The sequence below is a fragment of the Cololabis saira genome, chromosome 18 (assembly GCF_033807715.1).
Source record: "Cololabis saira isolate AMF1-May2022 chromosome 18, fColSai1.1, whole genome shotgun sequence".
Taxonomy (NCBI): Eukaryota; Metazoa; Chordata; class Actinopteri; order Beloniformes; family Belonidae; genus Cololabis; species Cololabis saira.
The window spans coordinates 32,392,563-32,420,530 of NC_084604.1; the positions used below are offsets into that span (position 1 = coordinate 32,392,563).

General features: G+C 41.8%; 1 protein-coding gene across 2 annotated transcripts in view; it reads left to right on the plus strand.

Moving 5' to 3' along the window:
* pak5 (p21 protein (Cdc42/Rac)-activated kinase 5) overlaps nt 1-27,968 on the plus strand; it is a 71,327-nt gene that overhangs the window by 36,754 nt on the left and 6,605 nt on the right. For both annotated transcript variants that reach the window (XM_061747078.1, XM_061747079.1), the window contains exons 2-6: nt 6,337-7,185; nt 16,259-16,462; nt 17,707-17,848; nt 18,947-19,101; nt 23,092-23,225. In XM_061747078.1, coding sequence (XP_061603062.1) covers nt 6,337-7,185; nt 16,259-16,462; nt 17,707-17,848; nt 18,947-19,101; nt 23,092-23,225 — 1,484 coding nt within the window. The remainder of the gene's footprint in view (nt 1-6,336; nt 7,186-16,258; nt 16,463-17,706; nt 17,849-18,946; nt 19,102-23,091; nt 23,226-27,968) is intronic.

Below are 27,968 nucleotides of genomic sequence, written 5' to 3' on the forward strand. Positions count from 1 at the left end.
TTTCTTTCTTTCAAATTAATTTCTTTCTTTCTTTCAGCTCAATTCTTTCTTTCAAATTCATTTCTTTCTTTCTTTCTTTCTTTCTTTCATCCTCCTTTCTTTCTTTCTTTCTTTCTTTCATGCTCATTTCTTTCTTTCTTTCTTTTCTTTCTTTCTTTCTTTCTTTCTTTCTTTCTTTCTTTCATCCTCCCTTTCTTTCTTTCTTTCTTTCTTTCTTTCTTTCTTTCATGCTCCTTTCTTTCTTTCTTTCTTTCTTTCTTTCTGGCTCATTTCTTTCTTTCAAATTCATTTCTTTCTTTCTTTCTTTCTTTCTTTCTTTCATGCTTCTTTCTTTCTTTCTTTCTTCATGCTCCTTTCTTTCTTTCTTTCTTTTCTTTCTTTCTTTCTTTCTTTCTTTCTTTCTTTCTTTCTTTCTTTCTTTCTCATTTCCCTCAATTTATCGTTTTTACCGTGAGATGACAAATTCTTACCATGGGGAATTTTTTTGACGGTTTATCGTGAACGGTAAAATATCGCCCATTCCTACAAATAAACGACAGGAAAATCTGCCGTACCAGCCTCTGTTTGGGAGTTTGTCTTGTGACTTCCTTTATTTTGTTGAATGTCAGGCTTAAGCGTTTCCCTGGGCTGCAACATCTGTCGAGAACGTGATGGATTTCCATTCAGTGACCTGTTTAAAAAACCCATCCGCCCTGCAGCAGCAGCCTTTCCAGCTGGATTTTACTCACTGCTTTTATAGGCCATTTCACCTTGGGTTCCAGTTCACGGCATCGTGCAGCCCTAAAGCTTTCGAGCAGAGGAGAACAACCAGGGTGATAAAGTGGAGAAGGAGGCCTGGAAAATATTAAACGTGAAAGAGCGTGGATGCACTGTTATTGTTTTTATGATAGTTTAAAAGGAAGGATTGAACCGGATTACTATTGAGGCCCTAGATCTGCAAAACACAGCACAACGTTACACACGATGCAAAAACAGTAACGTGATATTTTGGAAACCACAGCACCATAACTATATGTGATTTGTGTGTTTTATGAAATGTTTTTGGGTATGGTTAAACCTCTTCAAGAAGGACAAACAAGTTAATTTATATCGTGTACTTGAAGCCCCTCTCCAAAGTGCTTTAAAGATTCAGATAAAGATGAAGAGAACAGAAAAAAATCATTGATTAAATCAAGAAAAACAGCATAATATTCATATTCAAATATCAGAAAAGAAGAAAACAGTAATTTGATCCCTTTAATTAGGAGCTGTTTTCCTTCCCTGGAGTGTATTTACTAGCTAATCTTTACGTTTCTTCGAGGGTGAAAGTTGTTAAGATCCACACGTGGACCCCAGATCGTCCTTGTCCAGTCGGTGTTTCACTGAACCGTCTGATCAACGGGACGTAATCACAAAGACTCAACCATCGTCAGCAGAACGCTGCAGCTCAAAAATGGACTTTGGGACTTTCTGTTCCAGTTTAGGAGTTTGTGAAGTAGTCATTTGTGTTATATCAGTGTTGAGTGTAACGCGGTACAAAGTAACGCGTTACAAAGTAACGCGTTACTGTAACGAGATTACATTCGCCAGTAACGCAGTAATGTACCGCGTTACAGTTGTAGTTTGGGTAATCACATTATAGTTACTCTAAGACAAAAAACATTACGTTACTTTAGTTACTTTAAGCTTTTCAGCTACATGTAAAACGGGAGAACAGAAAAGAAAATCAAACTTGCCTTTCATGCGTCTTCACCGCGTTTCGCAACACTTGTCTGACTTAACTAGGGATTTTACGTGATTCTACGGGGACTTTACGAATACACATTGGTGCTGATCTGGGCACTGCAGTAATAAGGTTCCAACTACAGGACTGTCTCAGAAAATTAGAATATTGTGATAAAGTTCTTTATTTTCTGTAATGCAATTAAAAAAAAACAAAAATGTCATACATTCTGGACTCATTACAAATCAACTGAAATATTGCAAGCCTTTTATTATTTTAATATTGCTGATTATGGCTTACAGTTTATTTGAGTTTTCTTAAGCTGTAAACCATGATCAGCAATATTAAAATAATAAAAGGCTTGCAATATTTCAGTTGATTTGTAATGAATCCAGAATGTATGACATTTTTGTTTTTGTAATTGCATTACAGAAAATCACAATATTCTAATTTTCTGAGACAGGTCCTGTAAATGTTGTTCATTGGCAATCGAATTATGGTGCAGCTCAGGTGATATTGCGGAGTAATCCAAAAGAAATGTAACTAGTAATGTAACTAGTTACTTTCAGCAACCAGTAACTAAGTAGTGTAAGGGATTACTTTTTTAAAAGAATTAGTAATATGTAATGGATTACTTTTTTAAAAGTAATTAGTAATATGTATGGATGACTTTTTTTGAGTAACTTGTCTAAGTGTACAGTGTTAGTTGTAGTGACCTTGCAGAGCCGGCACTCCTGAACCAGCATTACGCTGTTGACGAGGTTTGATTGTCGTAGGTTTTCTGAGACTCAACGTCAGCACATGTGACATGAAGAAACCTCAGCGGAGACCAGAGCGACAGACGTGTGACAGTGCTGTCAGCGTAAGGACTTGCTGATGTGACGCTGCTGGTCTTAGAGCAGCGCTGTGAAGCTCCTGCAGCACCTAAAACTATTGCAGGATGAGTGTTTGTGGCTGCAGTGCACGGCCTCTTTGAAACCACAATCCTCTGACACTCCTCAGGAGTAAAAAAGAAAACCAGTTTCGTCTGTGACTGGAAATGACTGTGGCGGGTTTAGTCAGTCGACCTCCGGCCAGAAGGTTGCTGGTTCGATTCCCATCCCCTGGGGAAGGAATACCAAACCTGGATTCATGGGGGGGAGTTGTGTCAGGTCGTGTCATGTGTCGGGGTTGTGTCCGTGCTCTGTCTCCCTCAAGGATCATGTGACAGAAGTGCTGCAAAAAAGAGTGAATCTGTGAAATAAACATAGACATAAAGACCAAATAAAATGTTGAAATATAAACTATGATTAAATACAGTTGATCCTTGTTCCTACCTTTACTTAGGCCCAATCCCAATACTAGCCCTACTTTCTTTCACTACTCCTAAAAAAGAAGGGACAGGTTTTAGGGCACTTGAAATCTCCCAGGGGCCTGTCCCAATACTCCCCCTACCCCTACTTTCAGCACCACCCCTAAAATCAGGAAGCTGAGAGCCAAAAGCTGTTTTAATTTCAGCTGTACCGCTGTTAATATGCCACTTTATTAAGTTTTAATATTTTTTCAGGTGTTAAAGTAACCGTTAAGTAATCGTAATCGTCAACCTGGGCTCAGTTTATCCAAATAACGCCTGTTAAGAAATTTGACCTGATGTTCTCGGAGATGAGAAGAGCCTCGGAGGCCTCGGAGCAGCAGCAGCCGGAGTACAGACGTGATCGCCAGGTCAACCTGCGCCGTCGTCCCGGGGGAGAAACCTGCGGGGAGAAACCTGCAGCTTTGTGGAGCATTACCGCTGCTGAAATAAATCATTTAGGAGATAAATGTTGGTTTAATAGATGAAATCTAACAGTTGTAGCTACGCCTGTTAAGAAATTTGACTCAGAAAATTTCGAGATTTCTGCCTGCCTGCCGGCTCGGGAGCTGATTTTTATGGGTCCGATCGATGCAGAGCCTACGGCCTAGGGTACGGCGTAGGGTACGGCGTACGGTGCGCGTCGCCGCGTAACATCGACGCAGAGCCTACGGCGTAGGTACGTAACCTACGCCCGTAGGCTCTGCGTTGGTGTAACGCGGAACCATAAATCAGCCTTTATTCTGGCGTGATCTTCGGCAAACGGGCAAACTAGTGATTATGTACATTCACTGAGTGAATATTATGAAAGTAAAATATATATTTCTCGCTAGAAATGTAATCAAAATGCATTTTTATCAACTCAAAACATTGATTTTATTCACTAAAAAATAAGAAATGTCCACCATGTTTATTTTTTTGGATTCAGCTCCGCAAATGAACGACGAAAAGCATCCTGGGAGATCCCCCCATCCTAGATCAAACTAGTGAGGATCGGAAATCCCTACATCCGTAGGGACAGATTCATAGCCCACTACACTACTATTCTTCACTACCCCTAGGTGGAAAGAGGAATTGGGACACCACTACCCTCACGGGAACGCACAAAATTAGGGGTAGGGATGAAAACGAGGGGTAGTATTGGGACAGGGCCTTATCGTCAACCACGGTGGGTGACTTAATGACCGAGGTTGTGGCTGCGAGTGGCTGATATGAGTTTCCTGTGCAGGGTGGCTGGACTCTTCATCAGAGCTGGGGGCAGGGCCGCCGCAAGGGGTGTGCGAACCGTGCGACCGCACGGGGCCTCGCGCCCCAAGGGGCCGTTTTTTTGTTTTTTTTTTTCAATTTTTTTTTTTTTCAAATTTTTTTTTTATCGTTTTTTTTTCCCCTTTTTTCCCCTTATAAATATCAACAGTCACGTTCCATTACAGACCTAAATGTGAACTAGTTTGTGCATATCAATAAATATATGTGCAATGATGCGTGTGTCCTGTTGTTCAATACAACTGATCAGACCAAGCGCAGACACAAGCTGCTCTGATCCAGACGGTGGAGTTGGAACAAACTGCCACACAATGTCGAGAGAACGAGACAGAATCAGGAAATTTCCATCAGGGGATGTAAAAAGAAAAAAACTAAAGAAAATAGAAGAGTTTAATGCCTCTCTGAAAGGCTCGTTTGATAAATTTGTTACAAAAATCACCGATCCGACCGGGTCTCAAGCAGCCATGGGGCCCCGCGTGGAGGCAAGCCAGATGATGAGTGAGGCAGGGGAAGGTATCCAGTATTTTGCTAATTGGAGAGTTAAAATTGCGCATATAGACACCCGATCTTACCCGAAAAACCCCAAACTTTAGAAACCCGGCCATTTCGCACAGGGCCTCGCAAATCTCCCAGACAGCTCTGCGTATCGGTATCCCCTGGAAGAACTGGAGAAGTTAGAGGGACTTCTGGACCCTCCTGTTTCGGGTCTGGATTTGACGAGCGCTACTTAATGGATGCACCGATGGAAATACAAAGACGAATGAAAAAAATCTTCATGCATCAAGTCTAGACACATCTTTGAAGTGATACATGAGCACAATAGCTGCGCGACCTCCGTACATATTCCACCTACAAGGTTTAGTTCAACTTTTTGTTTCTGTTTTTTGAAGATAGACGCCACACTTTTTTTTACAAAATAAGCTTGTCATTTTGGTCTTGAATGTGTAATATGAGTGAATATTTGGCTTCCAGGAGATGAGAGTGAAGCAATAACGGCATAAACACGATGGATTCAGGCGGTGAGGCAGGAAAGACACTCAGATGTAGGTTTTCGTTTGATCAGCTCTCATAAACTGTAGATTATGTAAGAGTTTGATATTCAAACTGATCCCTGCAGCTCAGCCTCCTCTCAGCAGGTTTTCATCACTCTAACAGTCTCCTGTAACAGTTAAGTGGCAGAGAGACAGACGCACCCTCATAAATTGGAGGTGTCGAGTCCGTGCAACACAAACAACACACGTTCACTAACGGCGACTGTAGTCGAGGATGTAACGTTGGCGCGCAAACCCCCCCCCCCACCCATGACTCACGACTCATCCATGTAAAGGCTTTAACAAGGTGGGAGGGGATCAGCACCATCCCTGATGTGTAAGCTGCCTCTGCTTTTAAGCAGACGTGTGCATCCCATCTCCGTCTCCCATCACGACCGTGGGCTTTCACAGCTGCACCGTTCAGAGGTTTTAAATGTTTTCTAGTTTCCTTCATATTTATAGGGTGTCTCTTACGCAGGCGTGCTCGTATTTCTGCTGACTTGAGCCGCTGCTTTACCTCGGCCAGGACTCTCGTGCAAAAAAGAGAGATTTTTAAATCTCCAGAGCCTTTCCAATTAAATAAAATATATTAATAAATCCTGATCAGCCCACTGAAAGTGAAGCTAATCTGCTGCGAGGGAAGTGGAGCAGGAATTAGCTCCTTCAATCCATGAATGGACTCCTTTTAGCACACAAGGTTTTCTGCTATTTATCTTCATGGATTTTCTTGCTGCATCCCATTTCACAACAACTATTGCTCTTGTAGACCGCCGCTCGCCTCTCTGTCCGATGACAAATACCGGCTTTCAATAGCTGCAAGTGATGATTAATTTCACACTTGTTTTGAAGCCCCCGATGCAGATGCCTTGAAGTCTTTTGCGGGTTTACTGTCATTTGTTAAACAGGAATTTCAGGTCTTTTCATTTCAGTTTTCAGGAAAACCCGACTCATCACGTCTGTCTCCGTCACCCTCTGACGTGACGCTCTCGTTGTGTTTGTTCTTCTTGTAGACTATTGTTCGAGGGAACCGGCCGCCAAAAGATGCCTCCATTAACGGCCTGCTGGAGGAGTTCGACAACATTTCGGTAACGCGCTCCAACTCCCTGCGTAAGGAGAGCCCGCCGGGCGCCCACCAGGCCGGGATCGGCTCCAAGCCCCTGGGCGGCGGCGGCGGGCACGCCGCCACCCCGGAGGAGAACGGATTCAACCACTACTACTCCCGCTACTCGTGCGACCTGGACACCTCCAGCAGGGACTTCTCGCTGGATCCCGGCAAGCCCAGCTTCTCCATAGACGGCGACTGGGCCGTGGGGAGGCACTACCGATTCACCAAGCAGAACGGCCACTTCCACACCATCCGCAGCCCCTTCTACCCGGACGCCATGCCTCCCAAGTCGGACTACGGCAAGCTCCCCCCCGATTATCACGCGTACTTGGAGAGCAAAGGGCGCTCCATCGACGAGGTGGCCTCCACGATGGGGAGCGGGGTGGGCTCCAGCGGCTACTACCGCGCCTCGGTGGGGGGCTCGTCCAGCCAGGACTACCGGGACACGTCGGTGGGCACGCCCTCCCGCGCGTCCCTGCACAGCGAGCAGATCAACTACCCGGACAGCGAGTGGAGCTACGGCGGCCTGCGGGACGAGTACGACAAGAGGCCCAAGAGCTCGTACGTGACCCAGACCAGCCCCACGCCGGCCATCAGGCAGCGGTCCCGCTCGGGGTCCGGCCTGCAGGAGCAGATCGTTCCGTACGCCGCCAGCGGGGTCTTCAAGGCCCCCCCGCAGGCCCACCCGTACAGCTCCTACACCTACCCGCGCCTCTCGGAGAGTCTCACGGCCAACTCACAGGCCATGGCCAAGGTGAGCTGCAGACAAACACACGAGCTGGGACTAGGAATGGGCGATATTTTACCGTTCGTGATATACAGTCCAAAAAATACCCCACGGTAAGAATTTGTCATCTCGCGGTAAAAACGATACATTCCCGTTGATGATGTTTTTGTGTAAAGATGATTTATGGTTCTGCGTTAACGTACGTGAAGGAAGGAAGGAAGGAAGGAAGGAAGGAAGGAAGGAAGGAAGGAAGGAAGGAAGGAAGGAAGGAAGGAAGGAAGGAAGGAAGGAAGGAAGGAAGGAAGGAAGGAAGGAAGGAAGGAAGGAAGGAAGGAAGGAAATGGAGAAGGAAGGAAGGAAATGGAGAAGGAAGGAAGGAAGGAAGGAAGGAAGGAAGGAAGGAAGGAAGGAAGGAAGGAAGGAAGGAAATGGAGAAGGAAGGAAGGAAGGAAATGGAGAAGGAAGGAAGGAAGGAAATGGAGAAGGAAGGAAGGAAGGAAATGGAGAAGGAAGGAAGGAATGAAGGAAGGGAAGGAAGGAAGGAAGGAAGGGAAGGAAGGAAGGAAGGAAGGAAGGAAGGAAGGAAGGAAGGAAGGAAGGAAGGAAGGAAATGGAGAAGGAAGGAAGGAAGGAAGGAAATGGAGAAGGAAGGAAGGAATGAAGGAAGGGAAGGAAGGAAGGAAGGAGGGAAGGAAGGAAGGAAGGAAGGAAGGAAGGGAGGAAGGGAGGAAGGGAGAAAAGAGGAAGGGAAGAAGGAAGGAAATAAAGAAAGAAAGAAAGAAAGAAAGAAAGAAAGAAAGAAAGAAAGATAAATTCCCGTTGATACGTGTTTGTGTAACAAACATGGAGGATCTGAGTCATTCCAGTTTTGCAGTACAGGTGTAACTCATCTAATTGGTTTTTATTAATTAAATTTAATTGGTGTAGTTTAGTAGCATTTAGTATCTTTCAGAGCAGTGATTTGGGGGCTCCAAAGACTGAATGTGGTGATAGATTTATAGTTACAAAGGTGGAGTTGAACTGGTATTTTTTTATCGTTATCGGGATAAATGGCAGAAATGATCGTGATACATTTTTTTTGCCCATCCCTAGCTGGGACGTCTAACCAGAGGTATGGAAACCGCTGTGTCAAGAGCTCCAGATAACAAGAAACATTTCAGTTTCACGCACAATAATTGTGTTTTTGTTTCTTTCCTAGTCTCCCTGCCAGATAAATGGTTTAGCTTTTTATCCATTCTTCCCTGAAGGAGGCAGGTTCTGCCACGTAAAGAGTAATCCCTCTACTGTCTCTGCACACCGATCGATTAGCGATCACGCCGGCCATTCATCTGAAAGATGGAAAGATGATGAGAGACACTACACAAAAAAAGAGCAAATAGAAAGTAGAGATTAAATAAATGAGCGGGAGAAGCTGACAAGGCAGAAATGATAATACCTGATAGAAATCAAATATATCAGGGATGAGGAAGACAAAAAGAGGCCTAGATGGGGTTAGACAATAGGACTAATCTTGTTCATATGTGTGCTAGCTAGTGCATTGCTTGGAGTATTTTTTTGCTACTTCCAAGAAAAGACTGATTTCTGATTCCCACAGCGGAAGGATTGATTTGCATTTAAACTGCAGTCACACTGACGGTTTGAATTTTTCACGAAGGTTTGCTGGTTAACAGCGTCAGCCTTGAATCTCAGCTGGAGTCTCTCTGCGTGGCGTCTGCACGTTCTCCCAGCATTTGTGTGCCTTTTCTTTTTTCTAGATCAGGGGTCGGCAACCCAAAATGTTGAAAGAGCCATATTGGACCAAAAACACAAAAAACAAATATGTCTGGCGCCACAAAAAATGAAAAGTCTTGTATAACACATGCTGCATGTATCTATATTAGTTATAACTCATTATGCACATCGAGAAAAAGTCAAAATATCGAGAAAAAAGTTGAAATGTTGAGAAAAAAGTCGAAATGTTGAGAAAAAAGTCGAAATGTCGAGAGAAAAGTCGAAAGGTTGAGAAAAAAGTCAAAATTTTGTGAATAAAGTCGAAATGTTGAGAAAAAAGTCGAAATGTCGAGAGAAAAGTCGAAATGTTGAGAAAAAAGTCGAAATGTTGAGAAATAAGTCGAAATGTCAAGAAAAAAGTCGAAATGTCGAGATTAAAAAGGAAAGGAAAAGGGAAGAAAAAAAGAGAAAAAAAGAAGAAAAAAAAGATAAAAGGGGGAAAAAAAGAAAAAAAGGAATAAAAGAGGAAAAAAAGAGAAAAAAAAAAGAAGAAAAAAAAGGTCAAACATTTTTGAAAAAGCTCCAGGAGCCACTAGGGCAGTGCTAAAGAGCTGCATGCGGCTCTAGAGCCGCGGGTTGCCGACCCCTGTTCTAGATAAACAAATAACTGGAAAGTTTCCTCCTGCAGTCCAAAAACAGGCACGTTGGGCTAAACTGCAGATACGAGTGAGCGTGAATGTGTCTGTGTTTTCTGCAGAAATGAGCTTCGTGGTTCAGAGTCTGTTAAGTTTTTTGTCTCTCTTATGGTAAATAACCATTTTTAAAAGTTCAGTACTTTATATCAGATACTACATCAGTTTCACAGCACTTATCCCTTGAGTAACCCAGATCAGATCAATTGTTATCTTAAAGGGCACCTTTTATGCTTTTCTGTGAATCCATGTGGGCATTTTTTGCCTTTTTTATACATTAAATAGAATAACAACTATTTAATTAAGCGTCTTTGAGTGCCTTGAAAAGCGCTATACAAATAAAATGTATTTATTTATTTATTTTATTTTAATATTTTGTTGCGATATATATTTAACAAAAATGTATATTGAAAAAAACTAAAAATCAGGATAGAAATGAATTGAAATACTGTTGAAGAGTAAGGACTAGCGCAGAGAAAAGCTGGGCTGAAACACGCTGACGTTATCATGAATGTATCGGGGCGTCGGAACGGTCAGTTTTTATAATCTAGAACCTCAAACCTCAACATGACGCAGACCTCCAAGTACAGTACAAAACAAGAGAGGTTTGCATGTTTGGAAAAACTTCCCTGCAACGTGACCTGACATCTGTGTCACGCCCCATAGCTGTTGTGTGTGTGTGTGTGTGTGTGTGTGTGTGTGTGTGTGTGTGTGTGTGTGTGTGTGTGTGTGTGTGTGTGTGTGTGTGTGTGTGTGTGTGTGTGTGTGTGTGTGTGTGTGTGTGTGTGTGTGTGTGTGTGTGTGTGTGTGTGTGTGTGTGTGTGTGTGTGTGTGTGTGTGTGTGTGTGTGTGTCCTGCAGAGCCGCGCAGCGTTCGTCCTGCTCCAGCAGACCAAAGAGGGAAACACTCATGAGATTCCCGTCCACTGACACAAACAAACAAAGCACCTTAGTGGTCGTTTAATTTCACCGCATGTTCTCAATATGAGTTACTGTGGTTTGTTACATTGTTTTTTTAATGACAATACTGCTGCTATTACTTATTTTATTTATTTTAATGTTTATTTAACAGGGACGATACATACAACATTGTCACAAAGAAAGAACAATGTGATGCATACAAGACGTCTAGCTTCAGCCTGGTCAGGCAAAAGAAGGATAAAAGATACTGAATACAAAATACAATAATACAAATACAGTGAATAATGCAGTGAACAGATATCATAAAATAAACACAGCTCCAAAATTTAGATTAAAAATTGCACAAGTTAAATACATTAAACATTAGTAAAATACTGTACTGACAGTGACTTTAGAGAAGTTAATGTTCGCATTTCTGCTTCTACTTAAGCCAATGTTTAGCTTTGGCACCAAACATCCTTAATTCTGTTTGGGATCTTATTTCTGGTGGTAAAGAATTCCATAGGTTTGTACCCAGCACTGAAAGGGATGACTGACCAAATGTTGTCCTTGGCAGGGTGAGGGGAGACCACTTTATATATGTTAAAACAAGAAAAAACTTGTTTTTCATAGTACAGTAGAGGTTCATTAGTAGAGGCTGTGTGTGTGTAGTCACTAGGGATGGGCGGTATGGACTAAAAAATGTATCACGATAATTTCTGGCATTTATCCCGATAACGATAAAAATGACGATAAAAAAAATACCAATTCAACTCCACCTTTTCAACTATAAATCTATCTCACTCTCAGCTCCACCATGTTTGTTACACAAAAACGTCATCAACGGGAATTTATCTTTCTTTCTTTCTTTCTTTCTTTCTTTCTTTCTTTCTTTCTTTCTTTCTTTCTTTCTTTCTTTCTTTCTTTCTTTCTTTCTTTCTTTCTTTCTTTCTTTCTTTCTTTCTTTCTTTCTTTCTTTCTTTCCTTCCTTCCTTCTTTTTGCCCTTCCTTCCTCCTTTCCTCCTGCTCTTTCCTTCCTTCTTCCCTTCCTCTTTTCTCCCTTCCTTCCTCCTTTCCTTGTTTTCTCCCCCTTCCTTCCTTCCTTCCTTCCTTCCTTCCTTCCTTCCTTCCTTCCTTCCTTCCTTCCTTCCTTCCTTCCTTCCTTCCTTCCTTCCTTCCTTCCTTCCTTCCTTCCTTCCAAAAATCAGCTTTACACAAAAACATCATCAACAGGAATTTATCATTTTTACCGTGAGATGACAAATTCTTATTGTGAGGAATTCTTTTGACGGTATATCGTGAACGGTAAAATATCGCCCATTCCTAGTAGGCACCAACTTTAATCGCTCATAGTGCCAGTCTGAATAAATTAATGGGGTGAAAATCCTGGAAAAAAGCCAAACCAAGACCACTACAAAGGGAGTGGGGGGGGATATAGAGCTGCATGTTCTGCAGTGTAACTAACATGAGCAGCTTTACATCGTGTGTGGTCCATCCACGAGGTGTTGTCATCATGCGTCTTGTACGGTTTTCCCATCCCTCTTCAACGCTACCAAAGCCTCATTAAGCCCATTATCATACCGTAGGACCGTTATCATCTCTCCTGCATCCTCTCCTCCGACGCAGCGAGTCCAGCAGCCGAGGGGAGAGCCGGGTCTGCTGATGCAGATCCCAGGCTGCCCCAATGAGGAACCATTTAACCTGAGCGCTCCAGTAAACAGCCACTCAGAGAAAAATAACCGCAGAAGATGCGAGAGGCGCAGGAATGTGATGCAGGAGGCCTTTTCTTTTCATATCCCTGATCACTAAAACAGCACTTTGGGAATCATTGAGCTTGACGAGGTTTAGCTGTTCAAGTAATGTACAGGGGATAGTGGGAATAAATACTCCCAGTTTTTTTTCTTATGACAGCCTAGGGCTGGGCGATATATCAAGATTTTAATATATATAGATATATTTTCAAACCCGATATGGTACGAGACAATATCGTTTATATCGATTTAAAAAATATATATATATATATATTTTTTTTTTAATTAATTTTTTAATGATTTTGATATAGCTTATTTTGTGACAAATTGACTTGAATGTTCTATTTGAGATTTGCACAAATGTTTTGTTATTTGCACAACTGTCAACCTCAGTGGAAAAGTCTGCCTGTTACTGTCTACATTGTATTAATTGCACAGTGTATTTTAATTTAATTGTTATGCAGGAAAGGGATATTTGTTTTATTTGATTCAAGAAGCATTTTTATTCTATATATGCAGGCAGTTTATTTTTATTTCATTTGTTTTATACATTTTGATATTGTGCAGACCTCTGTTAATAAAGGAACCTGTGTGACATTTGACACGAGGCTTTGTATTAAAACTGACTGTTTTTTTAAGGGTTTGCCTCAGAAAAAAATGAAGCTAACAGAGATGCTATGCTATAATGCTTTGGGGGAAACCCCAATTATGGCACAGAAAAAATATCGATATATATCAAGTATCGCCATTTAGCTAGAAAATATCGAGATATGACTTTTGGTCCATATCGCCCAGCCCTATGACAGTCAGAAGATGTTTAAGCAGATGCAACAAAAACCAAGGAAAAAGTGATGATCGGTCAGCTTAAAACACTTTTCCACATGTAACAGACCCAGCTGTGTTCTCCCTCCCTCGCTCCCTGCCTGCCTTTTTCTTCTCCCTCCGTCATCTGGAGTAAATCCCTCTCCTCCCCTGCAGTTGTTGGGAGCTGGTGGGGATGTAACCGTACACGACACGGAGCCTCGGCCACGCACAGACAAAGATGCTCACACAGACACACTCCTCCTTTTTTCTCTCGCGCTCTCCGCCCTCATCTCACTTTCGCCCCTCCCTCCGTGTTTGGTGGCGAGTGTGAGCTCGGTGCCGCAGCTCTCGGTGACAAATTGATGTTGCGGCACTTTCCTTTTCTGCAGCCTTAGCATAAAACTGGCCGAACGATGTTCCAGCGCCGAATTCAATTTCACAGTTGAGTTAGGTTGTTGATTACCCTGCCAAACTCAGATTAATGCGCGTTTAACCAACATGGATCAGGAGACCCCTGGCTGACAGCCAGCTAGCAGCGCTGGCCAGCGGTGGTGGGGGGGGGGCAGACTCCCAACACCCCCCCTTACACCTGCCTCTGAGTGATTGATTAAAAGAATTCACAGCATGTAATTATACACCCATCCCAACACATCAGAGCTCCTCCTCCTGCCCTTTATACACACGTGTGTGAGCATACTGTACAGTGTGTGTGTGTGTGTGTGTTCATGTCAGCGTAAAGACAAATGGTGATGGGTGCTCTGGAAGAAACAGAAAGGGGAGAATAAAGAGGTTTTTGTCTGAAACTCAGTCCGAGATCGAGAATCTCTGAGCTAGGGCTGGACGATATGGACCAAAAGTCATATCTCGATATTTTCTAGCTAAATGTCGATACTCGATATATATCAATATTTTTTCTGTGCCATAATTGGGGTTTCCCCCAAAGCATTATAGCATAGCATCTCTGTTAGCTTCATTTTTTTCTGAGGCAAACCCTTAAAAAAACAGTCAGTTTTAATACAAAGCCTCGTGCCAAATGTCACACAGGTTCCTTTATTAACAGAGGTCTGCACAATATCAAAATGTATAAAACAAATGAAATAAAATAAACTGCCTGCATATATAGAATAAAAATGCTTCTTGAATAAAATAAAACAAATATCCCTTTCCTGCATAACAATTACATTAAAATACACTGTGCAATTAATACAATGTAGACAGTAACAGGCAGACTTCTCCACTGAGGTTGACAGTTGTGCAAATAACAAAACATTTGTGCAAATCTCAAATAAAACATTCAAGCCAATTTGTCACTAAATAAGCTATATCAAAATCATATAAAAAAAAGCTATATCAATATAAACGATATTGTCTCGTACCATATTGCGTTTGAAAATATATCGATATATATTAAAATCTCGATATATCGCCCAGCCCTGCTCTGAGCATAATTTTTGGGGATCTGATGAAACGATAGCTCTTTGCGTACGTGGCTTTTGTGTGGGGAAGGAAGGAAGAGGTCTGAACCCCCCCCCAAAAAAGACAACAAAAACCAAACCCAGTCCCCTGAGTGAAGCACGGTGGGGGGAGCATGGTGCTGTGGGGCTTGGTTGCTGCTTTGGGGGGGAGGAACCTTGTTCAGGTGTTTGGAATCATGAAAAAACAGGATAAATTTCATATTCTGAGGAATAATGGAAAGAAATCTTTTGACAGTCACCTCCAGCAAGACGACCCAAAAAAAGTTCATCTGAACCCTTTTGAAGGTCCTGGAGTCTCAGATCTCAGTCTTACTGAGAGATAAAAGTTAATGTCCATGTGCTGGAACCACACAGTTTTGATGAGCTGGGGCAATTTTCCATGGAAAGATGTGCTATGAATGCTAAAGACATGTGGCAACTCAGATAAGAGCGATTGCAGCAGGAGATTCTTGTCTTTTATAAGTGATAAAGGCCATTCAGTTGATTATTAATGGTCAGAAGGCTGATCATTTAGGCCTTGGCATATATTTTGCTCAGTAAAACATCATAATTTAGCTAAACAGAGACTTCTTTTTTCTTTTTAGGGAGCAAATATTACTGTATACGAGTTATATAAAGTATTTGACATTTCTTTTCTGAAAGCATCCATTATCATACATTTGCTATCAGTTTAGGTTGAACAGTTTCTTTTTGCATTCATTTTTTTCTCTTTATTGCAAATGACAGCACAATGCTGACTGTGTCAGCCAGTTGTGTTCAGTGGGTCCACGTTTACCCATCTGTCAATTAAACGTTAATCATTCAGCTTTTGAGCTTGTATATTGATTTATACAGTAGGGTCTGAATTAAAGGAGAGTCAATAGTGTAAACCTGAACCCTCGCTGGCCTCTGGGTTGATGAATGGAGTAGCTGCGGATCGTTGTAAGGTGGTGAGGATCATGTGTAGGTTTGGTCCCTTTAGACACGTGCATGATCACACATGTTAATCACATCCAGCGCCACATCATTCACTAGTTATGACGTAGAACTAGGGCTGGGCGATATGGACCAAAAGTCATATCTCGATATTTTCTAGCTGAATGGCGATACTCGATATATATCGATATTTTTTCTGTGCGATAATTGGGGTTTCCCCCAAAGCATTATAGCATAGCATCTCTGTTAGCTTCATTTTTTTCTGAGGCAAACCCTTAGAAATTAGTTTTAATACAAAGCCTCGTACCAAATGTCACACAGGTTCCTTTATTAACAGAGGTCTGCACAATATCAAAATGTATAAAACAAATGAAATAAAAATAAACTGCCTGCATATATAGAATAAAAATCCTTCTTGAATAAAATAAAACAAATATCCCTTTCCTGCATAACAATTAAATTAAAATACACTGTGCAATTAATACAATGTAGACAGTAACAGGCAGACTTCTCCACTGAGGTTGACAGTTGTGCAAATCTCAAATAAAACATTCAAGTCAATTTGTCACAAAATAAGCTATATCAAAATCATAAAAAAATTAAAAAAAACTTTCTTTTTTTTTTTTTTAATCGATATAAACGATATTGTCTCGTACCATATCGCATTTGAAAATATATCGATATATATTAAAATCTCGATATATCGCCCAGCCCTACGTAGAACTGCAGTAAACTCCAGGAACCTTCAAGAAGACCTGCGTTTGAGGATACCTTGCGCTGTACGAACATGTTTTTTTATACTTGCCAGTTTTTTAAAATCTAAAATTAAAAGTTTCTTTTTCTCACTCTTCCAGGGCGACTACGAGCGTCGTGATGAAATCCCCCCGGTTGCAGGTGGCGACACTTGTCCTCGAGGGCCTCTTAAGCTACCTCAGAGCCACATCAAACCCCCCGGCTACCCCCCAGCACACCTACCGTACCCGCCGCTCTTTCACCACTACAAGCCCTCGCCCTACCACCACCCCCCGTCCCAGCCCAGCCCACCATACACCCCTCAGGTAAAGTATGTTTTCTTCAGTAAAATCAGATTTTAGAAAAAGAAAATGGTTCGTCATCATGAATTTGATTGGTCATCTAGGACAGTGGTTCCCAACCTTTTTTCCATGGAGCCCCCCCTACTTGAGTCTAAGACCAGCCGGGCCCCCCGACCCGTACTGAGATGCACCACAGTGGCAGCGGTGGATGTATGGAATAAATTAAATATAGATTTGAAATTATGTAGAACTTTAACTTTATTTAAAAAAAAACATTAAAAAGAAGGATGATTTCCTTATCTTAAATCTTCAAATCTCACTGTACCTAGGTACATACAAGGATGAAGGTAACATGTAGACTGCACCTTTATTTTAAAAATCTTTTTTATTTTTTGAGGAATGTTTGTTATCCCCACAGAGGCAATTTGTTTTACTGGCAGTCTTTCTCTTACTGCTTTTATTTCATTAATTTAATTAATCTTTTTGAGGGTAGGCAAATAATAAGCTTTTCTTCAGCCTACCCCTTTTTCGGTCTAGATGTTATTTGTTTATTTGTATACTGGAAACTTTTTTGTTATGTTTTCTATGAACAGTGTATTAATTTTCCTGTTGTCAGTTTTATTCTTGGTTTTTTATTTATTTATTTATTTTTTTTGTGTCGTGACCGAAAAAAAACTAAACTAAACTAAAACTACTTACTAGCAGCAAAAGAGTAAAGTTATTCGTTACAAACCTTTAATTATAAAAATGAACATTAATTATATTTTTTTTATACATTTCTCTTTGGTTTACCCTGTACTTTGTTTTTCTCACCTTCCTTTTGTGTCACCAATCTATAAAATACGCACAAAAAATAATTGCAAGGACATAAAATAATTATTGAAAAATTTCTCTTTTAATATGAGAGCAAAATTTTTTAACATTTTTACTTTAACAACCTGTCGGAGTAGTGGTATGATTAAATGTTGAATAATGATATAATAATAAGTTTTTAAGTTTTTATCCTGATAAATAACTTATATTTCTAAGTGGATTTATACAGACTTGGATTACAGTATTCCATTAGGTGTGTTATTATGATTTTTTATTTATTTAACATGTGCAAATATAATTTTTACAACTGCATATTCTCAAAGAAGTTTCGCGCCACCCCAGGGGGGGCCCCGACCCCAGGTTGGGAGACACTGATCTAGGAAAAAATCCAGGATTTCCTTTAGCACTTTTTTCCTGACTCAGTTCGTCTGCCTCTCTGACTGTGTTTCATCCAGGGGGCCTACTCACAGCCCTCATCACCCTACGTCCTTCCGGGGGCTTACCCTCCTCCGTCATGGGGGTCCAGCTCTGACACCCAGCCCTCCAGGGTCTCCCATGAGCAGTTCAGAGCTGCACTTCAGCTGGTGGTCAACCCAGGTGAGGAATGTAGAACTAAAAGGGAAAGCTGCAGGGCGTTGCTGATCTACCACTTAAGCCGGGCAGACACTGTGCGATTATCGGCTCGTTTTGAGCCAATTTTCCAGTCGTGTGACTATTTTTTTATGCCGGATTTCGACCCAATCGTTGGTCGTGCCTCTTGCAGTAAACGTGGGGTAACGACGAGAGATTAACACCTCACGACGAGCTCCCGATCACGAATCGTGTGCTCGCAATAAAATCAAGCGTGTTTGAAATTCTGGTCGCTCCTCGTGAAGGAATCGCACAGTTGCGACCCGATTTGCTTCATCCTTTCGCAGAGAGCATGCGCATGTCTGATGTCACGTCAAAAACTATTATCTGTAGTTTAAAGTGTTGCAAATTCACATTACAAATCATGTTTTAATAGCAGAAAAAAGACCGCATTTCCCACGTCTGCCCAGCCAATTCCTTGTCCAATCACGGCTTTGTCTAATCTTTTTTCATTTATCGCCACACAGAACGGCACAAATTGCTAAAGGCTGATTTATGGTTCCGCGTTACACCAACGCAGCGTACGGTGCGCGTCGCCGCAACCATAAATCAGCCTTTAGTGTGCGCTCTGTGTGCTGTTCTGAACACAGTGTTCATTTTTCTGGGACGTCGGGTCCCTCCGCTGAGACACAACTTTTGCAGTATGCGTTCATTGTTGTGTCTAAAAATGATGCGCAGTGTCCACCCAATCAGAAATGGTATAGATATTTTGTAATTTTTTTAATATATATATAAAAAATGAAATTATAAAAAAATAAAGGATCCCTATAACCTTTGATCGGGTGGGCAGGACGCAAGTTTGGGTGGACACAGCTCACCCCTGCCCCAAAACCGGCCTCGAGTTCCAGTAACAAGAGGTCCAACGTGAGGATTATGATCGTATAGTGTGAGCAGACGGGTCGCATCACAGCATCGGGTCGTACAGTGTGAGACCATAAATCGAGGGCTGTGAACTTTTGAACTCAGTGATCTAGTCGTGCAGTGTGAGATGGGGCTGTCTCATACGATTTAAAATATAGCACAGTGTATGTCCAGCTTTAGCTGAAGATACGTTTCTGCCATCAGGTGACCCTCGGGAATACCTGGACAACTTTATCAAGATCGGCGAGGGCTCCACGGGCATCGTGTGCATCGCCAGCGAGAAGCACAGCGGGAAGCAGGTGGCGGTGAAGAAGATGGACCTACGGAAGCAGCAGAGGAGAGAGCTGCTCTTTAATGAGGTGAGGAAGTCCTGCAGGACAACTGTCTCAAGCATCGTCCCACCTAAAGATCTACATTACTGACCAGGGGCCGGATTCACAAAACATTCTTAAGAAAAAAAATCTTCTTAAGTGTCATTTTTTTCTTAAGTTCAGTCTTAAGAAGAAAAAAGAGAAGAAGTCATATTCTCCAAAAAAGTTCTTAAGTATGTTCTCAACTTTCTTCTTAAGTTTCTTCTTAAGAAAAAACTTCTTGAAATAAAAGTTCTCAAATTCTTTCTTGACTTTTTTCTTAACTTTAAGACAACCTTGACCTGACTTAAAATTTCTTCTGTGAAAAGGTAAAACTCTAATATCACCTTTTTCAACACATTAATCTCATCCACCATAACCTTGAAAAGTTCCTGCATCTCTTTTTCTCCTTCTCCATGTTTAGTGAGTGACTGACGGTTAAGACCCAAACTACCTGTATAAATGTTGTTTGTTGGCGCGTGCAATGCCATGACATATTTTAAGAAGTTCTTAAGTAGGAAAAATAAGAAATTCGTAAGAAATGACAGTTCTTAAGACGTTTCTTAAGAAAATATTGAGGAATTGCAGTTAAGAACTTTCTTATGAACTTCTTAATTTTAGATCTTAAGACATTTCCTAAGATCGTTCTTAAGAACATATTGGTGAATCCGGCCCCAGGTTTTCTCATCTTCCGGGGTCCTATGGGGTCACATAGAGGTCTATCCTGGGACCACTTCTTGTTTATCTCTGTCTGCTTATATATGATTCTGTTATCCCACTGAAATCTCAAGCATTTCTTGAACTCCCTGGATGACATGAAAAACTGTATTCCCTCCAGCTGAAAAATGACAAAACTGACATCCTTCAAAATCAAGAAGTCCTATTGTTTACATGTCAGGTCATCTCACTCATATGTCAAGCCCTACGCAAAACATCATCTTTCACTCTAAATCAGTTTCAACAAAAAAACATTTTCCAATTGTGAAAAATCAGTTATGAATTCTCTCAAAGCTCAAGCAATTTTTCTCTTATAACCTGGAAAAAAACATCCATGCATTCATTATATCACATTTTTTATTACTGCAATGTTCGTCACCTAAGTCTACTTAAGCCCCAAAAGATTTTGAATGATACCAGAAACCAATCTCACAGTACTACAGTTGTGATTTCTGCACTGGCTACTTATTCTATCCTTAAAAATGTAATTTCACTTAACTGTTATTGTGGATAGGGTCCAAAAAGACAAACCAAGGTAATTTTAACTTTGTAAGTGCACAAAATGGGTTAAAAAAGACATTTAAAGAAAAGTATTTTACAGTCATCTCCATTTGGTTGCTGCCAAGTTTATACAAGTCAGCGACTGATGTCACACAAACTGTTGTCAGTAATCATGAAACAAGGAGGAATTTATGGTCTCGGCCTCCATAAAACTTGATCAGCATTTTGATATTTATAGCAAATTTGGCAAGTGTGGGAATCAGGGGTCATGAACGCTAACCATTTTAATCTATTGACAGTAGTAGTGCAACATTTGGTTGTAGACTAAAAAGATAGTAGCGGCTGGACAGATCATGGTTAGTGCCAATGTTGCCAACTTAGTGAGTTTGACGCTATATTTAGCGAATTTTCAGACTTTTCTAGTGAATTTTTTTCAAAAGGGCAACAAGGGAAAAATCTAGGGACTTTCAGGTCTTATTGGAGACTTTTGGCGACTCTAGTGTCAAAGCACGTATGGTTTTTTTACTAATTTCTCTGTGAGAAGCTGGTGTCCGTGGGCTCCTCTCCCGTACCATCAAGACAGCCCAGTGCTCACGCAGCACCTACCTATATAATATATATAAATATAATAATAATTTATTTATTTATACATACAGGTTAGTGTCATTAGAAATACAGGGTCTCATTTTAAGAGACTTGTTTTACATCACCAGAGTAGGCTTTGTTTTAAATAGCATCATTAAACAAGACCATATTCATGGGATACATAAAAATGAATCCTACTTGCTAGTCAATCAATGCAAAAATAAACTAAACACACGCACAACATTTGCCTGACATCCGATATCCGTGGCAAATAAACCACCAACACACTGCTGCATCTGTAATTGCATTTATTTACTCAATTTAACTGAAACCTGCAGGCGAAAAAAATGAGCGATGGAAATTAGCTTGATATCATTTTCATTTGCTCAGAAATGAATCGGATTTGCAGACAAACTGCTCGCTAAGCACAAAAATGGAAACTGAGAAGAGGTGCAACCGTTTCAATGACTCTTTTTTTGGTGTGTTTAGGAGAGAGAAGTGAAGGATGGGTGCATGTATGTGAGCACAAATGTGCATTGAGAACAGCAGTGGGTGTTCAGTTGGGAACTAATTTGTTTCATGTAATCCTATTAATTTTTAAATGTAATCCTTTTACAGTTAAGCCCCTGGAACATGTTCGCATAAGACGGTAAATTCAAGCTAGGGGGAAAAGAAATCACTTGATTACAGTTCATAAATTATTGAGCTGGTAGATGATTTATTTGAACTTATTTTGAAATTTCACAACTGACAGTGTTTTTTCATTTTCTATTTATGGTTATTAACCTTATAGGAGGGGCATCCTTCAGAATATCCTTCATATTAACCTATTTTCTTTCATTTATCTGTGAAGACTGAAAAAACTTAAGAACTGGTAATGCATATAAGTAAATCATGCATAATCTACATGTAAATTGTACCAGTGTTTACCTAGGCCATCCATCCATCCATCCATCCATCCATCCATCCATCCATCCATCCATCCATCCATCCATCCATCCATCCATCCATCCATTCAATTCAATTCAATTCAATTTTATTTATATAGCGTCTAATACAACAAAAGTTGTCTCAAGACGCTTTCCGGAGACCCATACCCAGAACATGACCCCCGAGCAGTTATTACATAAACAATGTGCAGGTAAAAACCTGGACCAGGACCAGGCTCATAAGGGGGGACCCTCCTGCCGAGGGCCAGACTGGGGGTCAGGGACGGCAACAGCACAGCAGGCAGGTGGAAGCAGCAACGGGATGACCAGGGGTGGGGACCGCAGGCCAGCACGCAGCTTCTGAAGCTCCGGCCCAATCATCAAGTCCCAGGTTGGGGTGCAGGGTCGGGGAAAGGCTGAAAAGGGGCAGGGCCAGGGAGAGGAGTCTTGAGGGACGAACCTTCTGCTCCGCCCAAAAGGGGCCGTTACCCTGCCCCCTCACTCCCACACTGCAGGATCCGGTGTTTTACATTCAGAGATGCTCTTCGCCACTGGCAGAGGATGCTGCAACATGGACAAAAGAGAAAAAAAAGAGAAGAGAGGGGGGGGGGGGGGGGGGGGGGGGGGGGGGGGGCGGGGGGGGGCAGCACAAGAAACTACAGGAGCGACTCTAACACACTAGAGTTTACACTACCTAGAGATTTACCAACACCAGCTAGAGTTTTACTAGACACTAACTATAGGCTTTACTAAACAGAAATGTTTTAAGTTTAGTTTTAAAGGTGGAGGTGGTGTCAGCCTCCTTAACCCAGATTGGAAGTTGGTTCCATAGTAGTGGTACCTGATAGCAGAGAGCTCTGACAGGAACATAAGGCACTATCAGGTCTTGCAAATCCATCCATCCATCCATCCATCCATCCATCCATCCATCCATCCATCCATCTCTCTCATTCAATGGTTCTGGTACTCTCCTCATCCACAACCAAGATGGCGACAGAATAACTATTAACGCCTCGGATCAACAATTCTTTCCTGCAAAACCAACAGCAGTTCTACACCGACATTCCTACTCCACTGCACACCATTTTGGATGTCTTTTCTTGATATTGGTCTGGTTGTTGCTCTTCCTGTTTCCCTGATTGGCTGTACGACCACACAGTGGTGTTCAGAGATAGTTTCTCCAGCATCTTTTGGTGCTGCCTCCTGGAAATCGAAGTTGAATCCCGACGAACGAGTTCTGCTTTTCATCTCTTCTTCTCTGTTGTAGGTGGTGATCATGAGGGACTACCACCATGAAAACGTTGTGGACATGTACAACAGTTACCTGGTGGGAGACGAGCTGTGGGTCGTCATGGAGTTTCTTGAGGGTGGAGCACTTACAGACATTGTGACCCACACCAGGTAACCAATACCTTTCATAAATATGATTTTTATAACACAAGAATGTCAAGAAAACCGAGTCACTAAGGCGTCACAGGCCCTTCTTGTTTCCCATGGTGATGGATAGGTTGATAGATGAGGTCAGACAAGAGTCTGTATAGACCAGGGGTCGGCAACCCAAGATGTTGAAAGAGCCGTATTGGACCAAAAACACAAAAAACAAATATGTCTGGAGCCGCAAAAAATGAAAAAGTCTTGTATGTATAAGCCCTAGAATGAAGGCAACACATGCTGCATGTATCTATATTAGTTATAACTGGGGAATTTTTTTTTTTCATTATGCACTTGGAGAAAAAAGTCGAAATGTCGAGAAAAAAGTCGAAATTTCGAGAAAAAAGTCGAAATGTCGGGATTAATGTTGAAGTACAATCTTGAGAAAAAAGTTGAAATGCTGAGAAAAAAGTCGAAATGTCGAGAAAAAGTAAAAATGTTGATTAAAAAGGAAAGGAAAAAAGAGAAGAAGAAAAAAGGAAAAAAAAAAGAAAAAAGAAGGAAAAAAGAAAGAACGAAAGAGAAAAAAGGAAAAAAAGAGAAAGAAAGAAAAGCAAAAAAAGAAGAAAAAGGAAAAAAAGAAGAAAAAGGAAAAAAAAGAAGAAAAAAAAGGTCAAACATTTTTGAAAAAGCTCCAGGAGCCACTAGGGCGGCGCTAAAGCGCCGCATGCGGCTCAAGAGCCGCGGGTTGCCGACCCCTGGTATAGACGGATGTTTGCAGATGATGTTGTCATCTTTAATGTCAGTAGAAGCAGGTGAAAGAAAACCTGGAGAGGTGGAGGAGTGCAGGAGTTTAAATACTTGGGATCTTCTGTGCAGAGCAATGAGGGATGTGTAAAAGAGGTGAAGAAGAGAGTGCAGGCAGTGTGGAGTGGATGGAGAAGAGCGCCTTCTTCCGGCTCTCGGTGAAGGCGGACGCTTTTTCTGCTCCCACTCCCTCCCTATCGGCCCTGCTGCTGCTTTTTGTCCTGTCACTCTTAGAGCCTCTCTTTTCACATCCTCCCAAACTTTCTACAATCATGGAATTGGTTAACTGGTCTCTCAGTGCAATTGACCAAATTTTCTGGACGAGAAGACGGGGCGACAGGGAGCCCTCCTGCCCTGATGGGACGTTTGCCGCTGGATACACGATGGACCCCTGGAAGACGTGGAGGATCGATACTGTCGGTCGAGGATGTTGAAGATGCCTTCATAATTGGATTTATGATAACAGGAGCTGGCGGTTACCTAGCATATCGACTAATTAGGAAGTCGTCGACAGTTGTTCTGGCCCTTTCAGAGCTGCCTGACGTGGCTGAAGGGATAAGCTGTGCGACCAACACTCAGACTTTAACGTTGGGGGAGCAAAACCGCAAGCTGGATGCGATTCTTGAACAGAATCGCAGACTGGCTGCGGTTTTTGAGCTCGTTTTGTAGGATGGAAAAGACCTTGGAGAAGTTGGAAGCTCGGCTTGGCGGGAATTGACCACAAATTCGTCTGTTTGGAGTCGCCATTGATGAATCAGAGACTTAAGGAGAGATGGAAAATGACTGGAGTCTGCCTGTCCTAAATACAATTGTTGATTCTATAAGCTGACCTTGACAGAGCGGCTTGGCCGGATGCTCCAGTCACGATCTCCCTGGAGGAATGAAAACAAGACGCACTGCTCCCACTAGCCCTCCCCTTCCCCCAGGACATCTGTGGACCTGGATCAGAACTGTACCGGGCCGTCTGATAACATCAAGGACAGTGGCTGAGGAGCAGCTCTGGGGCAAAGTTCTCAGACTTACCGCTCACACACACACTTGCTGATAACCACACCTCCCTCATTTTCAACGCCTTCCCCGGCTCCAGCCCCCTCTTCTCAGCCCCCCCAGCACAGTCTCCAGGTTGGAGCGCCACAAAGTCGCAGCCCTCACTTGGATGAACTGTGCCGGTGTGTTTTATGTCTCTGAGAAGGAGAGACGAGACGATGAGAGTGAGAAAAGTCTGTAATTTAATGCCCCCGGCTAAAAGCAAATGCGTGACAATATATACTCGAATATTCACGATATAGTCATTTTGTACATTGCACAGAGTAGAAGCCGCGATACATCGAGTATACTCGATATATCGTTATATATATTGTTTTTCATTTTAATTATAATAATCACAAAATAATTATGATCCAGAGTTGCGAAGTAGTAAAGACTGCAGAGGATTTTATTTTCTAATAAATAGATGAATAAATGTTCATTTGATTGCTCCCATGTGGGAGTTTTGGGCATTTTTGTTGATGTTTATCACAGCGTTCAGCTCAAGCAGAGTTCAGGAGAACCAGCATCTCCACTCCCCAACCAATCCTGTCCCTTCTGGCTTCACCATGGGAACAATTGTGCTTCATGGGAATCATGGGGAGCTTGGGAACCATTGGAACCATGGGAAATGTGGAAAAACCCATTAAATGCTCTTCAATAAGTTCCTTCCAACTAGGTGAATAACTGGACTGAAACTGAGTGTCTAAGTTACCAAGAATAAGACTTGAGAGATGATTTAGATTTCAGTAGATTTAAGTAAACAATTGCATGCAAAAGGGTCAGAACATACATCAGGCGTCTTGATGCAGAAGGACAATGAAACAAAGGAGTATACTGATTTTAAGGCATAAAGGATGATTCATTCTTACGATTCGAGTAGACAAAAACATCTTTAAGGTAATCTTTTTTTGAGCAGACTACCAGTCTGTACATTTAGATGGGCCAAGGCTAAATTTTCCATCACAGGGAACGGGGAACTATTGGAACCATGGGGACTATGGGAATCATTGCGGTCTCGTCCCCTGTCTAACATCACGCAACCTTGCTAAAGATAGCAGAGGCTGAGTAACTTTTCTGACAAACTGAAAGTACAGAATTAAATGATCTCAAATCAAATGGCTCAATCTGAACTCAACAGCGGTATCTTTTTTTAAAAAAACAACTCCCATCTTTAAGAACAATAAACTCCCCTTTCAAGATACAAGTAAACGGAGACGGGATGTCAAAATTGATGAGATCACTAATGGATGCATTCTTTGTTTTGTTTTTGTTCTCAAACTTCTCTAAACTGTGTCCGTGCCATTGAGTCGTGTTTCTGAGTTGCCATCTCATTGTTTTAAGCTTACTTTGTTCTCTGTGTATAATCACAGTCATTTGTGTTGAGTGTCAGCGTTAGCACTGCGCGGTGTCGGGTGCTAATAACACGCTTTGGTGAGGCTGAGCGCCGCCACCGCTGCTGCTGCTGCTGCTGCTGCTGCTGCCGTGAAGGACTTTCAACAGTCTCCCACGCAGATGTTTATCTGTGTGTATGTGTCTGTGTGTGTGTGTGTGTGTGTGTGTGTGTGTGTGTGTGTGTGTGTGTGTGTGTGACAGAAGGTTTCAGTGCAAACAGATGCTTTTAGTAGCACTAATGGAAATCTCAGTAAACTGGATGTAATTGGACACACATCATTTCTTTTACATGTGGATTTGTTGCGCTTTGGAGTAGAGGCAAATCAAGATGTGCGTTAAATATTCAGCATTGATATAATATGTCATTTATCCCAGCAAAGAGATGAAGAAAGTGAGACACATGTATGAAATATCTTATTACACTCAGTTTCTTCATTAACGGCACCTGTCCGGATGAAACAGCCACAGCATGCCTCATGTTGTGCAACCTTCATCAACTCGCAGTGCGCACACACACACACACACACACACACACACACACACACACACACACACACACACACACACACACACACACACACTCAGGCGAGTCAGCACTGAAAGTTCAGATCTCCTGAACTATGACAGTCACATCCAGATTTAAATTATACTTTGAAAGTGCATTAATCAGCTACAATTCACAGTTTAGTCCTTCTTTTGCCTGCAGGAACAACTGCATGTATGAGTGCTGGTGTGTCCGTGTGTCTAAATGACTGCGTGCGTGCGTGCAAACATGCACGTGTAATTGTCTTCCCCCTGACAACCTTTACGGGCTCATTAAAATTGTTTTTCACTTTATGAAACAATTTTCTATTTCAGTGATCGTGTTTTCCTTTCACCGGGCTTTGGGTTCATTTGTGAGCGATTGAGAGAGGGGATAAAAGGAAGTTCTGCTGTAAAGCGGCGATGGAGCGACATCGTTATTGTTTACACCTCTCCATCCCATTCACTCTGAGTTGGCCCGTTGTTTTTCCATCTAGAGGATGAGGAGTCACAGACAGGTGAAACATGAGGAACATCCTCTATATGTATCAGGACCTATGAAATCATCGAGGTCATAAAATTAGACAAAGAAAAACACTGTGTCTTTATTTGTTTTACAAAAAGAAGCAGAGAAACTTGTGGATGTGATGCTAATCAAAGGTATTTGTTCAATTGATCATCAGCGACTGTGACTGTCCTTTAAAAACAGATGTGGTAGTTTGCTGGTGTGGAGCGTTCAGATCTGTTGTAACATAATGCCAAGAAGGAACAACATCAGCAATGATTTTAAAGAAACAGTTGTTGCAGAATCTCACTCTCGGCGTAACTATACAATCAATCCCAAACAATTTGGAGTCCATTATTCTGCAGTAACAAAGACATTTCAAGACTATCTCCCCAGGGAGTTCACCCGAAGTTAGGGTGTTACATTTTGAGGTGGACATGCTTTTTGTGTTTTTAGACTTATCTTGAGTGTTGCAATGATGAATTCTTACCTTATACTTCATCAGAAAACTATTGATC